The following is a 16,268-nucleotide window of genomic DNA, read 5'->3' on the forward strand; positions in this document are numbered from 1 at the left end:
AAAGCAGTCATTTCAGGATTTTTATTCCCTACGCTTCTACGCTTCTTTTGTTTTAAATGAAGAGATCTTGCAGCTCTTACCACCATGAGGGAAATATTCTGGTTTTTGACACAATTCAACTATTTTGTCAGCAATCAAAGAAAAATGGCAAGAATTTACATGGAATCTGGTAACTGGTTAAAAACATGTTTGCAGTGTTTTTTGTTTTTTTTATGTCTGTTCATGTTGTGACAGTTAAATGTCATTGTTTGAATCCTTTTCAGATCCTGCATATGAACGCCCTCATGCAACAAAGATGTCCTGATCTGATGGATGTTTACCCTGCAGGTCAGCCGAAGTGACGGAGGAACGTCATCTTTATTAAAAAGTTTAAGGTATTTGGACACTTTAATACAAATGAATTGGTGTGAAAAGAGGACATGAAGTTTTCCATCTCATGTCTCTTATGGACTTTCATGCATGTATTTAAAAACACGTCTCTTCATATTGTGCGAACCTTTGAGTGTTAAAGCCCATGTTGATGGGACAGTGTGACATGCACCGGAAATAAAATAACGTTTAAGTTGATATTGCAGTAGCTTCATTTCCTGGCACAAGCTGAAAAAACCTGGAAACTTTAATCATCCGCAAGTTAAACACACATTAGCACTGCTTCTCTTGATTGTAGTCGCTTTATTGTTTCTGTACATGACATTTGACTCATAAAGTGAGTAAGTGTAAAGTCCAAACTGTTGCTGTTTTGCCCATAAACATGAGACTAGTCACTTCCTGCGAGGTGGAGGATTTTTCCATGGAAGCATCTGATTGGCTCAAATGTCCTCTAAGAGTTATTTGTAAAGACTGAAAGCTGCTGGGCGTTGGTGACATATGACCGCAATGATTAAGGGTTAAAAATTGGACTTCCTGCTTCAGTGGGTGTTCTGGGTGTGTCTGAGGGGTTTGTCCAGTTTGGTCAAAGTGAGAAGTTGGTTGTGCCAGTGTGTTGTTGGGAAGTGAAAAGCAGAAGAGGTGGTGCTGTTTACTGTAAGCAGTCAGCTGTGGGTACAGTCAGATGAATGGATGGCCGTGTCATTGATAAAGACAAACCAGTGTTTCCTCATGTCTATGGTGCACATGTACTTACACAAAGTACATTTACTCAACTGCTGTACTTCAGGACAACTTTCAGATACTTATTTTTCAGCTACTTTCTAAACGTTTGGGATAATATCGTCTACTTTGTGTTCCACTACTTTAACAGTCATTTTTCAGATGAAGGCTTTTACATTGAAAACATGCAGCGCAGTAACGCGTCATTCTGCGAATTAATCCGTAGGACTCGAGCAGAATTTTTTCTTTCACTGAATAAAACACAGCATTTATTACTTGTGCTCACATTAAAACATTTTCTGCCGACTACTTTCGGTTTGAAGTCACTTTTTAGATTCTAGACTTTTTAAACTGACGCTTTAACTTTACTCCGGATGAGGGATTTTAGTCATGTGACGTCTGCATCTTAAAGTTATTACGCAAACAAGCTAAGCTAACATAGCAGCAGTTAGCTAACTTCCTGTGCCCGCCAAAAAGCCTCAGAGAAGATCTGATTTTGAATGCTTAACTGCTCGGGGCTCGATGTTAATGTTAAAACTAAAGACCTCGGGACTGCTGCATGTGAGCATTTTGTTTAGCCCAGTAGCTAACCATTAGCTAACCGTTCAAACGAGCGCTGCGGTGCCGTTTTATCCCTTTAAACCGCGGTGTCTTTTTGAGACTTTCTAAAATACATCTGTAATAATAAATCAGACATCTGACAGTATTCTGCGCAGGAGTCATTTGGATGTCCAGGACTGTCGCACCAGAATCCAGGGTTTGAATCTCGTCTGTCGTTAGCTTTAGGTGGTTTAAGTTAGCTTTGGTTAAAGTTTAGGAAATACTGTGGTTTTGGTCACATGTTAATCAAAATGAGTTTGTGAAATAGTGACATTTTGTCTTTAGGATTCGTGGACATGGACACAGATTTAACATTTTGTCAATTTGTCCCCATGTACATGAATCCTGTTTATTTTAAGTTTTGTCAGTATATCATGAACTGCCATCAGACTACTTTTAAACATACAAGACTTTAAAAAAATGTGAGTCCTTTTGTTTCAGATGTTGTTTTCAGTTCCCTCTTGACTTCACATGGTGTATTGTCAAAAATTATTCAAAAGCTCAAGATGTAACTATTCAATATGTCCCCTGCAAAACATCAGACATTAGAAGTCAAATATGAGAACAAATTTGTGCAACAGAACTTGTTTGTCTCTTTTCAAAATGTTCTGACTGCAAGAAGGGTGGAGTCGCAGGATCTCATATCAGATTTCGTACAGGAAACCTTTAGGGACTTGCCTTCAGGTGACACCAGTTTGTTGTGCAAACAGGGTGAATTCACAGTTACACAGTCAGGGCCAGTGGTGGAACATCAAGTACAAATTTGAAGTTCTTGTACTTGTGTATTTTCTTCTTCTAAAACAGTAAAAACTGTACTTTTTACTTCACTACGTGTATATGACAGATTCACTTTACAAATTAAGATTTGAGCACACAATGACAAAACATGAATTGGCAACTACTTTGATAATCATTCCAGTAAACTTTCATGTAAAAACATTTTTGGTTGTTATTTTTAATAATCAAGAGGTTTGCTCTGTTGGTTTGACCAAAAATAATGATGAAGGAGAAAATCTTCATCTGCAGTCCTGTGCACAATAGTTCAAAATTGTTTTAGCAATCCAAATAATCAGATGATATCGTGTAAGTCATGGAACATTTTCTGTACATTTACTTGATTATACTTAAATGTTTAGTCACATTTTGAGTGCAGGCCTTTTACATAATGCTACAGATGTTTATATCATGTCGAAGTCTAAGTGGTCCAGGTGTGTGATTTATCTTTTGTATTTTTCCAGTTCAAACAGCAGCAGTGAGACTTTCCCTGCCGGTGGAGCAGCTCCTCCCTGACTGAGGTGAACAGACCACACAGCAGCTTCTGCTTTTACTTCACCGTTTTTATTTAGTTTCAGAATACATCCAGGATAAACAGTAGAAATAAAGAGAGTTCATTTTAAATCACTGGGGACTTTTAGAGCAGATCCTGCATGGATCAAACAGGACCTTCACTGGGTGATAAAAGGCACAAAGAACATGTTTGAGATACAGTTTTATATTGCCGGACGGATGCATGTAGAAAAGTGTGGCGGAGTAAAAACAATCCGCCACATCTCAGACGGCGTCACAACTTTTCATCGACACAGCAACTGAAAAAACACACATTAACTTTCAGGTCGTATACGCCGAGGCACAATTTCTTACAAATTATATGACAAAAACATGAATACTAGTGTTTTCATACATTTCTAATGAGTACATAAAAAAGCTAACCCTACTGCAAGTTTAATCAGAGCCCCACCCGCCCAGCACCTCAGGGAGATTAAAACAAACGCCGGCTGATTGTTGACTCAGGGTTTTCATCTTTCTGATAAATGAACTGCTTAAAAAGGTTTAGCACAAGTGTATAAAAAAGACGTAAAAACATGCCACTGAAATAAACGATGCCACTGATATCTCGCTAGCTTGTTTGTTCAGAACAACACAGAAGAAAAGAGTAGCAGCAGGAAGCTGTTCATATTCGACGGATGTTGGCTCAAAGTCAAAGCACTGAGACGATTAAATGTGACCAATTTGATTTAGCTGCTCAGAGAAAAAACACAATCCATGTAGGATTTTTAATCTTTCACACGTTTTGCATTAAAATTTCAGCACCGCAAAGCCGTTTCTAAGAAACAACCTGATCACAACGGTGGCTTCTCAGGCTGTGTCCTACCACACTATTTTAATATGACAGAAAAGGATTTAGTATGTCCCAGTACACAGTGTGTCAAACGCAGGTAGGCTTTTCTGGCCGTTCTGACCCACAATCCTCTGCACAGCGGCAGGTGCAGACAGACAACTGCACATCCAAGTGGAAATACTACACACTTTTGTGTTTGTGTGTCTAATTAGTACATTAATCTACTACGTTGGACGGCCACAGATGTATGAGCATCATCATGAGGGTCATCATCATGAGTCAAACTAAAAGTTAGAAAAGCATTTGGAGCACACACATCACAGAGATAAAGTGTAAAAGTAGAAGGAAAACAAGCGACTGGGGCAGCGATGGGTCGAGGAAAGCGAGCAGCACCTCCCACCCGCCTTACAGCACGTCGCCGTCCTGGTTCAGCTACAAGCAGCGAGGTCACGTCCGACCTCGCATCAGGGCCGCCCGGTGGGTTTATATGAACATGTGCGTATGTGTTTGTGGTGCCCTGCGTTTGATTCGAGAGGAAAGAAGCTCCATCAGGTCAAAGGCGAGAGAGGCGGCGACAGGTCAGGTGGGCGAGGTACGAAAAAGTCCTTCATCAGAGCTGAAAGAGAGAGAGAAACTTGAGATGGCGTCCAAGACCTCCTTTACACCTCGTGTCATAACATACGAGTCTCTCCTACAGCTGACTGCCCTCCTTATTATCGTGTACGGGATACATAATGAGTACTGAGTACAAAAACTTTACTGTGGTTGTTGCAGCAGATCCTGGAATGTTTTGTTTAAAGATAAATCATTGTGATGGATCAGATTAAAAGTTGCTGCAGACCTCCTGTGTGCCCACCAGGGGGCATCTTGTCACCTGAGAGTATCTGATCTTTTATGAACTCTGTGTGTGTGTGTTAATCTCACCTGCAGTGTCACAGAGTCCCTGTATGCCTCCTAAAAGTGGGTCTTTGTCTGTGAGCAGCTGACTCCGCCCTCCCGGTCCAGGGTCCAGGATCAAATCTGATTGGTCGGTTTCGTCCAGACAGTCCTGAAGATGCACAGATTGTCGTTGAGTGGATTTTTAAAGGTAATGTGATCATGATACATCCCAGTGAAACTGAAACAGTCTGATTTCTCTAATAACCCAAACTCTGTTGATATCATTGAAAACAGGAACACAGATAAACACACCCGGCATCTGTGCTTCCTGCCTGCTGCTTTCCGTCACAGATGAAGTGAAAATACTGAGTGCTGTGAGATGCCAACATTTTGTTTTTCTTTTTTTGTTTTGCTGCAGCTCAAAAGTTAACTGAATTACAGCTTTTTCAATTGTTTAAGGTAAAAATGTTGAGCAACGTCGAGTCTGATTTAGTTCCTCTTCTTTCTCCAAAGCACTCGATCAAATCCTTAAAAAGACTTTTTCAAAAAGTGCTGGATAAACACAAAGTCTTCCTCTTCCACTCACTAGTAATCTGTGGCTGAGGAGAAGTTCCTCTTCTAATGAGGAAGCCTGCTGTTTCTGTCTCTTGTCCTGAATGGTCAGCTGGGACGATGTCTCCTCCTCTGGGTTGTGAGTCCTGCAGACGGAGACGAGACTGTGAGACGTTTGTCCTTCATTGTTACAAACAGAACACTAAACTCTGCTTTGTCTCTGTGTTATCTGGTGTGTTCGGTTACAGCTGATGGGATCACTTTACTGCTTTATGTCACATTGCTTGCACTCGTAAAGTTCAAGTACACTAGTTTTGTGTAATGTCACTGCCTGTATTTTTGCTTGTAGAGATTCCATTTTATTTTACACGCTTTACATGTTATTTACTTGCTAAGTTCTCTGTTTATCTGTACTTATTTCTGTCCTTGTGCTGCTGTAACACCAGGCACAGGATTTTGTTCGCTCTTTCCCAATTCTGCTGTAAGCAGGTAAGAAAAGAACATAATGTTGGTATTTAGCCCAAAGTACAGCTGACATCTGTTAGCCTTCAGTGCAGCCATGAGTCTGACATATCCTGATTGGTCCTGAAGTGGGCACTGTACAGAGGATGAGACCTTTCAATGTAGCTGACATGGCCTTTACTCTGGCGCCACCCTCAGGACAAACATGTTGTCTCACACTGGATGGATTTTGTTCTCCTTGACAGCACTGACAGCACACACTGAGCACAAACGAAAGTTTTTCAATCAAAAGTTAATGCTCCCTTGCTCATTTCCACATTCAAATGGAGGTAAAAAATAAATAAATATATTTTTCTTGAAAGAAAATCAAATTTGTCTACACAACCAAGTAATGATAAATCAGTGAAATCAGAAATTCCTGACTGTGTCGCCACGTGTTCAGTTTCCACCTCTGACAGAAAAACATCTGTGGGGCTTTTCCCTGACATGCTGAACGTTGGTTAGGATTGTTCAACTCTGAGAGACTTCGTACCGTTTCCTGCTCACTGTGACTGCAGGCGTCACGGCTGAGGCTTCAGACGAAGAGGGCGGAGGTTTGTCGGCGTCCTCGGGCAAACTGCTGAGGAAGGTCAGCTGGAAGTCATCGTCCATAGAGATGTAAGGAGCCAGCATCTCCAGGTCCATCCCCTCTATGTCCTGAGAGAGGAAGGTGGACAGATGAACGAGATGAAGAAACAACAGATCAAAGGTCAGAAAATGATTCCACAATTAAAAAAATAAGCAGCATCAAGAGCTGCTCAAACTAAATAAACAGTCTGTGCCTCCAGCAGCTTTCTTTCCCTCATGAGATGAAAGATGCTGGATCAACCATGAAACAAAGCACTTTGGAACTTTGTTTCTACTGTTAGCAGTAGTGGTATCACCAGCTGTATGTTTTCTGCTCTTACCTTCTGTGTTTCTCCTTTGTTCTGACCATCTTCTGGCCAAACGGCAAAGAACTTCTCCACCTCGCTGGTGTCCATCACCACCTCCTCCTCCTCCTCACAGGAGCTCTGAGGAAGGTTGGCAGACACGGAAGTTAAGCGAGAGTCGCAGAGCAAATGACACTTAACAGATCTGAGGCTCCCGTTTACCGGCTCGGGGTCAGGCGACGAGGGTGGTGGTGATATCGATGAGGGCGGAGCGATGGGGTTGAAGATGGGCAAGAGGAGCTGTCGCAGCTGTGGGGTACACAGATCCTGCGGATGGTCCGGCACCGAGTTTAGACTGGATGGACTGAAGAACGACAGCTCAGCAAAATCTGACAGAGATGGAAACAGAAAGCGCTCAGAAAACTAAAACCATTTTAGACGTAAAAATGGATGACGGTTACAATCAAGCCCTGAAATTAATCACAACACAGATTTAAGTTTAGTTTCTTGTTCGTTAGTGAATGTTAGCATTGTAGAGCTGCTAGCGGCGCTCTATACTCCAGTCCTGCAAACAGCATGTGACAATGTGACATGCTGAACAGAAGTACATTATTTATCGACGACACGTTTTGGAAGATACAACAGCTGGTTCCCAGTTTGGGTGGGCAATGGGCTCCGTCTCACCTGTCAGCGGCACGATGACGTCTCCAGCCTCAGGAGCCAGCTGGAGAAGCTCCCAAGGCTTGTCCTTCAGTTTGAAGAAGAGCTCTGCAGCGCTGCTCTGATCCAAATCCACATCCTCGCCCTGGCTGGAGCTGGTGAGACGTTCGCTGTCAGGGTCAGAGCCATGGATGTCAGGAGACCCACAGTCCTCCGGTGCAGGCTCCGGTGAGCGGGGCTCAGCCTGACCGTGACGGATCTGCTCGACGGAGAAGACGACGTCCGGCTGCTCCACGGCACTGCAGAAGAACACGACGATGGAGGAGGTGAGGAAGAAGAAGAAGAAACCACATCACTGCCTCCATTACGTTAACCTTCATCCTTTTGTTCTGTGACAGCCGTAAAAGACCAGGCTGTGTGACTCGTGTACCTGAGGATGAAGTTGAGGCATACGACAGCCTCGGGCTGCGACGTCTTGCTGCTGTAGAGGACGGTCGCCTGCGTCTCGGCCCAGACGAAGCCGCCGCTGTTCACCAGGAAACGGTAGTGGCTGGTGTTCACCTGACCTTTGGACAGCACTGCAGAAACAGGAAGCCATGTGGTGCATTTATTGACATAAATTTAAGTCTATCAAGTTTTAAGTTAAAGACCTTTCCTCCTAAAAGCACATCAATAAATATGATAAAAAAGTTACAATATTCCAATTTCTGTTCTTTCTTCACATGCTGAAGACAATATTTGTGTTTTCAAAGTAAGTCTACAGGTTTATGTACATTAATAATGCCAGAACTTTCAAGCTTTCAAGAGTGAAACAAAAGCGTTTTGCTTATCAGTCACTGTTTGTGATGATTTTAATCAAAGCTAAAGTTCTTTCATACAAACACACACACACACACTGAGACTCACGTGTGTGTAGGCTCTTGTTGATGCGGTCGGAGTCGAGCGCGTGATGAAACTCGTAGGCCGAGCGGCCAATCAGATCGTCAGGTTTGTATCCCACCAACTCGGTCACCCTGGCAACAGGAAAGTGGAAGAAAAGCAACAGAAGAATTAAAACATCAAACAAAAAAAGTTCATAGGTTTCATTTTTGGGTTTGGTGGGCAGGTAAGGGCTCGTCCTACCTGCCCTCGCAGTGTGTGAAGCGCAGGTCCATGCTGTGGCGGGTGAGGAAGGTGCACGTGTCCAGGGGGAACTCCACACAGGACGGGTGAGGGATGGGCTCACACAGCAGAGTCATCACTCTGGCTGCAGGGGGCGACCTTGAGCTGCCGCCAAACGGACGCACGTGACCTGTACAGTGGAGCACCTGGAGAAACGGGAAAGATTCATCTAAGATGGAGGAACTGAGAACAAAAGTATCAAATGGTAGCAGTATGTAATGTCATCTTAACACTAGCAAGAGATTTTTCTGCAGAACACTTTAATGTGGCCAGGAACGAGCAGATGTACTGCGTTACAGTCCAAGACTGTGAATGTGCTTCGTGGTAAACAACCAACTGAACCACACACACTGAAGAGAAGCGGGTCAGCTGCCAGACCTGATCTGAGTGTGTGTGTGTCTTTATATGCAGTCTGTGGTAATACTGAACCTTCCAGGAAGCAGACTTGATGTTGACGGTGCGCCCCCTGCTGGTCAGAGTGCTCTTCATTCGCAGGAAGAAGTTCCTCTCGCTGGGCTGTCCTGTCTGTTTCTTACTCGAACCTGAAGGCAACACGACAGAGTCAATGTTTCCAGCTCACAAACGGCTGACAAAACAAGCCTCCTGTCTGTCCTTAAAGGTCCAGTTCGTAGGATTTAGTGGTTAAGGCTGTCGACTGCAACCATCTGAACACCCCCCCCTCCCCCCAACTCTTGTCTCACCTCCCCTGTGGCAGCTGCTAAACTGCTGGGCTGCTGTAGAAACATGGAGGACCAGCTTCCTCTGTACACATTCTAATTCCTGGTTTCAGGTGATCATACGCTATTAGAAACCGGACCTTTAATTACTGCAGGACAGACGGAGAAAATCATCTCACTGTCTTAGGAAGCGGTGGTGTTTGTGTGACGTTTCTTTTTGTGGTGATAATAAACAGTGTGTCTGACCTGGACGGGGAGTCAGCAGGTCTCTGAGCTCCTCCTGATCACAGGGATGAACAAAGTCATAAATACTCTGACCGAGCAGCTCCAGCTGTCAGGAACAAACAAAAAAACAATCCATCACCTCCTTAAGTGAATCAAAACAAAAGCGAATACAAAGACTCTGTTGACTGACATTTCACTGTGTGGTCCTGTGAGCGGCTAAAATGACCTCCACACATTTCAGGGATAAACCTGATCTCTGAACAGACCTAAGAATAGACTTAAAGGGTTGGCTTCGCTCTCGGCCCTCCATCCTGAGCAGGTCACGCCGTGTGCCAGAGGCTTACAGTAAAAGCACCGACTCCAAACACAGAAACAGACGTGTGGAGTCAGCGTACTAAAAGCTGCAGCCGAATGGGACACATTTCACATGTTCAGTTGTTTCTACTCAGTTTAATTACCCAAAAGGGGCTGAGGAAGGAAACTAAATAAAATGTTTTCATTTTGTTTTGTGGTCTCTGGGGCGATTCCTCACATGCACGCAGTCAAACAGCCACTCCACCAGACCGTTTCTGTCAGTGATCTGAGCGTCTTCTGTTGTCTGCTCTACCTGTGTGATGCCGATGTGTCTGCTGACGTTCTCCGTCAGGTAGATCATGTCCCCCTCCTCCGTCATCACCATGATGAAGCCAGCGAGCACCTGAGGGTAGAACGCATCCATCGGATCTTCCTCCTCTTCCTCGGCAGACTCTTCCTTCTGACTGCCACCTTCTGTAAGAGCGAGAACAGTCTTGGTTTAATCTTTACTCGCTTGTATGGCCGTGTTTCGTGAACCAGACCAAAATATTTTCTAATCGCCACCCAGCTGTGACTCTGCATCACCTGTGGGCGACACTTTACCTGAAGTCACCCCTCATTCCAGTCCGACTGGACACTCTGCTGCTATATGAACACTTGCATCAATGCTCGAGTAAAATAAAGCTTTTCTTATCCTCAGGTGGATCAGTTTCCAGGTATAAATCAGCTGTCAGCAGAGTCCCACTCCTGAGTGAGTTCATTACTCTCGGAGACTTTGACCGCACAGCAGGGGTGTTAATGATCCATCGATCTGGACTGATGTATCAGTTCACTGATCAGCGATCATTCAAACAGACGGGTGACGGCAAGCAGCCAACATAAAGACAATGGGAACATTTCTTCCCCTCCAGGGAACAAATCAAAAGTGTGGAAATATTTTGGATTTTGGAGAAAAGATGGTTTGTTACAACATTAGAAGACGTGTTGCGCTCACAATGGCAGCGTTAGTTACTCTGTATCAGTGATGTCAGGCCGGGGGGCTTGAAGTTGTATTATGACAAAACAAAAACATTCAGGAGGGACGGCCGTCTGATTCTTACCAGGTCGAAGGAGGCGGCGCATCCACAGGAAGCTGAGGGAGACTCTCATGATGGCGGATTTGTCCAGGTGGGTGGAGACTCGACGGGGGAGCGGCAGAGTGTGGGCGAGCTCATAAAACACCTCCGTCTCCTGACTCCGCCGATACCTGGCTGCATCGCGAGAACGCAGCTTCCTCTGCTCCGAACTGGTCCTGGAGGAGGACGAGGACATGATTAGCACAAACGAAAACAAAGTAAAACAGCAGAAACAAAAGCTGAAGGAATCCGTCTACAACAGGAACAAAGCAGGAGGACAGAAGACAAGCTGGGAGAAAGGGGGCAGTGGAGGAGGATCAACGTGACAGAAACCTTAACCACTGCCCTCATTTAAACTCTGGAGTCCTCGACCCTCTGTCGTCCCCGTGGGATCTCGACTCCGCTTTGGGAACACTTTCTATCCTCTCTGTAAATTCATCTGTGGTGCTTTTGAACGTGTGAGACATGAAAAACATCTGCCTCTTGAACAGGGAGATCATGACCAAACTGTTCAGCTCTGAGCACATTCCTGGACGTCCCCCGCCCCCCCCCCCATGGGAACACAACTTACAGCAAGACTCAGGAGAAATGTCCAAAACTGAAGAGAACAGAATGTTATTTATTTCAGCTTCTGGGAGAACGTCCAGATCCTCCCTCCCTCCCTCGCTGTCTTTCCTTCCCTCCCTCCCTCGCTGTCTTTCCTTCCCTCCCTCTCTGTCCTGTTGTGCTTTTGCCTCAGTCAAGAAAGCGTGTTGACAAGACAGAAGCAGGGTTTCATTTCTCTACAGTGTGTGATGTGAAACCACGTCCAATCAGGCGCAGCGTGAACTGGGGCCGACGTCAGACGACGACACCACTCTCACTGCACAGGAGCAGCGGCCACAAAGTCGTCCAAATGAAGTGAAATGAACTGCTGATCATTTCAGCACCACAGCCGAGAGGAGACGTGCGTTTTACGATTTGGGGTGAACTGCCCCTTTAAAGCAGCAGCTGACAGACAACAACAGCACATGATACAATATAAACTGACGCTATACAGCGTATTACAATACTACACCACATACTGTACCTACATGGTAAAAGACTTCATGCTCTGCATACTCGGTCCTCACTTCTGATTGGCTGGAGGTCTGATTTATCGCAGCACAGAAATGTCCCAGTTTGAGGTCATGTAAAAACAGCGCCTGTAGTTCACAGTCTGTCCACCAGAGGGCGCTGACGAACCGGTTAATACCCTGTAAACACCCTGCTCAGTATGTGTGTCAGTCTACATCCACTGAAAAACAAAGACGTGGGGACACAGATTTCCTGTCGGGTGGTAAGACGTCACTCGCTGAACCTGTTTGGGTTGTAACGCAGCGCAGCGTAACTCGATCCTGCAGTGTTCAGACAGCAGGACGCAATGTTCCTGCCGACTGACAACACGGAGACACGCCCCTCGCCGTACGCCCTCAGGTAACGGCTGAGCCACGCGTGCTGGAAGCTCCGAAGGTGTTCACACAAAGCTTTGAAATGATCCACACACACAGCTGTTTCTCACTGCGGCCCAGACGCTCCTCACTTAAAGGGACAGTTCACCCCGTGATCAGAACTCCATACTTTTCCTCTGAGCTGCAGTGCTGTTCATCCATCTGGACAGTTCTGCTGTGATGGCTCGTGTAGAAGAAACTTCCTTCTGTGCAACTTTGGATTTCGGGGTGAACTGTCCCTTTAACCTGTTCTCTCAGATTTATCCGTCGTGTCTCTCTGCAAAGCTCGCTGTTCACAAGACAACCTCAGACCGTCATGGCGTCACGGGGCTGCCAACAGACTTCTCATCTTGTCGGATCCCTTCTGGTTTATTTAGTTTTACTTTGTCAGCGAACTGAGCGTCCGTCAGCTTCTGTTGTGTAAATAAACACTGCAGATTGTTGATAGATTCTCAAGCCAAATGTATTTTTATATTGAGGAGTGACATATGACATTGGAGGGGAAGAGCAGCTGAACACACACACACACACACGCGCACACACACACACACGCACACACAACCGCCATGAGACACACATGACTTGCAGCTGCTGCTGAGGAATTCGTCTGATGAACCAAACAAAACAAAGAGTGGAACTTCGAGGCTTCGTCACACACCATCACACACACTCACACACACTCACTGACAGATCGTTTCAATGCTAAAACCCTTCAGGCAACAGTTTTGTAGGACAGCAGCTCAAAAGGTTTACAAAACCATTAACAGGACATGACAGAAGAAGAAGAAGAAGAGGAAGAAGAAGAAGAAGAAGAAGAAGAAGAAGGAGAAGAAGAAGGAGAAGAAGAAGGGTTATTTTTCAGACTTCCTTATCTTTACTTTGTGCTTGTGACCAAATGAAGATTTTACATCTTCAGGCCTCTCAACACGTTGTTACTATAACTACTACTACTACTACTAATACTACTACTGTTACTGTTAATACTAATGCTGTCAAACACGGTCTCACAGCCTGCCAGCTGGAGCTCCAGAGGACACAGTGTTCTTGGTCAGAGAGCAAAGCTGGACTTTGGCCACAGTTTCATATTGCTCAATGTGTGTGTGTGTGTGTGTGTGTGTGTGTGCTGTAGAGCAAACTGTGGTCAAGCCAACTCGATTACTGTAAGGCATTATTTACAGGTCCAGAACCAGGAGCAGAGACCACATAAGTCCAGTTTCAGCTTCCTGGGACAACATTCAGGATCAGTTTCAGAGTCCTTAACTGACCGAGCCACATCGCGGACTTCCTTCTTTACAGCATCAAATAACGAATTAAAACCTGGTCAGACAAATGAACAAGTGAACAAACACCAGCGTGATAAGAACTGATCAAAATGACAGAAACCAACTTTGGGAAAAATTAATTTGACGTGTACTTTGAGTTTTTAGTTTGGCTCATGAGCTGTACTGGAGCCAGCCACCAGGGGGCGATGATCAGGACAGTTTTATTCTCCATATTACTTTACATTAATTATTGCATCCTATCCTTGTTTGAAAGCATCTTTATCGTATTATTTTCACTTTCAGGCTCGTGTTTCATCTGTGCTGTTAGTCAGGTTCTTCTACGAAAGGAGCTGCACAAATGAAGAAGGTGATTATCACCGAACAGTCATGTGGAAGTGTGTGAGAGGTGAACACACACACTCTGTACAGTAGGTGTGTGTGTGTGTGCGTGTGTGTGTGTGTGTGTGTGTGAAGTTAAAGGAAAACCAGCAGGTTGACCTCCTTTGCAGAGAACACAATGTCCTCCACTGTCCTCAGCCAGAGGGAAAGAAATCACACAACAACTTTAGTAACTCTGCAGATTCGGTTCAATAAAACCACAAGTAGAAAAACTATATTAGAGAATAAGATAAAACTTTATTGATACCAGTGAAGAAATTCACCAAATACACCAGATGATTAACTGTTAAGCCACATTTGTTAAAGTCAATAATTATAATCCAGTAACAACATTATAATATGGATGAGTACTTTTACTTTTGGTACTACGAAGTGTATTAGATGCTAATACTTTTTCACTTTAAATGCATGACTGAGTGTTTGTACAGCTACTTTTTCTTACATATCAGAGTGCTGCTGCCACCCTGAAGGGAACACAGAGAGATGAAAACACAGCAGAGGAGAAAACCAAAGAGCGAGCCAGAGAGTGGAGGAAGACATGATGAGGTCCAGAGCAAACACCCTGACGGCCTTTCCAAACACAGCCAGGCATTTCCGCACACACACACACACACGCACACACACACGCACGCACACACACGCACACACACGCACACACACACACACACACACACACACACGCACACACACACACACACGCACACACACACTCTCACATCCCTGCTGACATGCATTGAACTCTGGTTTGGGTTGGGACACTCTGTTCACTGAAACAAAGAGTGTTGAAACAGGGAAGGTTTATTTTGTCGTGCGACGGCACGCAGACTCACACACACACACACACACACAAGTACACACAAGTAAACACACACAACCTCACACGACCTCACGCATTCAGACGACTACAGCTTTGCTTCCCTCGCCGACGCTGGCTGTTGGACCACAAAGACAACAGCACATTTTGGACTGAATCTGCCAACATTTTGTGATTTAAAAGGTTCACACGTCTCAGACTCCTCAGCTGCTTTACTGCATTTTCACTCGCTTATCTAAAAGGGACAAAAAGCTAAAAATCTCCGTTCCTCAGCATCATAAACAACACAGTGAGAAGCACAAACATGTCGGCTGACTGAACAACAACCTGAGTAACAAACTGAATATCTGTTACCTTCCACAACACAATAAAGACATAAACAATAATATATCATTAGGACTAAACATCTAAACAACAAAACAAACATAAACTGTGTCTGCATTTACCAGCTGCAACCGTAAGAGAGGTGAACAACACACACGTTACTCTGCCAAATGAGTACTTCACCGCAGGACTTCTGTGTATTTAACAGTGTATTTGTACACTGTGGTACCGCTGCTTTTATTTACAGAAATGATCTGAGCACGTGGTCCACCTCTGCTCTCCCAGGTAATCCTGCCAGGTAAACAGCGCTGCGGCTAAGAGGACTGGTGTGATGTGTGTTTTGGGCCGAACTGTCCCTTTAACCCGTCAGCTGGGTCCTCTCGGGTCATGTGTGTGCAGGCGGCTCTCCCGCAGCTATTTCCAGCTTCACGGTTCGCACTCCGCGCTGCTGCTTATGGGTTCGAATCCCTTCCTTGATAACTCAAAATGCACATTACTGCGCTCGAGCTCAACGAGCTCACGATGCATTTGTCGTTACTGTGTGTGTGTGTGTGTGTGTGCAGCAGGCCAAGGACCAGACTGTGAACTGAACGAACAAAAGGCTGAGCTGCGTAAACAACAACAACAACAACAACATGATTCTGTTTACCGCTCACCGCAGAGAACCACCCAATAAAACCTCCTCACGGTGGATTCAATTAAGACGCGCACACTCGGCATTTGGTGCAGAGATGAGACATTAAGAGACAACACAGGAAGCTCTAACGTGGCAGCGACACACACACTCTCACACACACACACACACACTCACACACTCACACACACACTCACACTCACACACGCCTTTAAGAAAGCCCTGAATGTGCAGCTGCAGCAGCGTGTCCTCGCGCGGCCCTCATCATCAGCACGCGGCTGCGACCCGAGGCGGAAAGTTGCACATAACAAACAAAAGAGAAAAACGCAGGAAGTTGTGTGTTTTGTTTGTTGAATCTCACCGTTTGACCGCGACGCTCTTCTCTTTCTCCTCCATGTTGTTCACACTGAACGTCAAGCTGCGACTCTGCGTTTAATTCTTGTTTATTCTGGCATGACGAGCACGTAAATACAGAAAGAAACGCCTCTCGGTCCAATCAGGTTTGCGAGTGTAAAGAAAACGCTGTTTCCGTTTGCTTTTCAAAATAAAAGTCTCCAGCTGCTGATGTCATTGGCTGCTTGGCAGCGGTGGGAAGTATCTCAGTATGTTTACTCAAGCACTG

At 45.0% G+C, this 16,268-nt stretch overlaps 1 protein-coding gene and 1 long non-coding RNA gene across 3 annotated transcripts; one reads left to right on the forward strand and one right to left on the reverse strand.

The window, feature by feature from the left end:
* The first annotated feature begins 4 nt into the window (after window positions 1-4).
* LOC124059716 lies at window positions 5-7,810 on the forward strand. The gene is made up of 6 exons (XR_006843418.1): window positions 5-169; window positions 264-374; window positions 2,928-2,984; window positions 4,739-6,449; window positions 6,749-7,598; window positions 7,671-7,810. It is a non-coding gene; the product is annotated as an uncharacterized LOC124059716 (long non-coding RNA).
* On the reverse strand, window positions 3,012-16,165 carry hif1al (hypoxia inducible factor 1 subunit alpha, like). Of its 2 annotated transcripts, none has more exons than XM_046389964.1 (15): window positions 16,008-16,165; window positions 10,730-10,920; window positions 9,943-10,103; window positions 9,357-9,441; window positions 8,863-8,975; window positions 8,395-8,579; window positions 8,179-8,285; window positions 7,703-7,850; window positions 7,297-7,571; window positions 6,835-7,001; window positions 6,649-6,753; window positions 6,234-6,397; window positions 5,274-5,385; window positions 4,733-4,856; window positions 3,012-4,424 (listed from the first exon to the last, which is right to left on the reverse strand). In XM_046389964.1, the coding sequence occupies exons 1-15, from the start codon at window positions 16,040-16,042 to the stop codon at window positions 4,357-4,359; spliced, it is 2,040 nt and encodes a 679-aa protein (XP_046245920.1). In that variant the 5' UTR covers window positions 16,043-16,165; the 3' UTR covers window positions 3,012-4,356. The 2 variants fall into 2 exon arrangements, with proteins under 2 accessions (XP_046245920.1, XP_046245921.1); XM_046389965.1 differs by lacking the exon at window positions 16,008-16,165 and adding an exon at window positions 11,818-12,719.
* Between the last annotated feature and the right edge of the window lie 103 nt (window positions 16,166-16,268).

This window comes from Scatophagus argus, chromosome 5, assembly GCF_020382885.2.
Source record: "Scatophagus argus isolate fScaArg1 chromosome 5, fScaArg1.pri, whole genome shotgun sequence".
Classification (NCBI taxonomy): domain Eukaryota; kingdom Metazoa; phylum Chordata; class Actinopteri; family Scatophagidae; genus Scatophagus; species Scatophagus argus.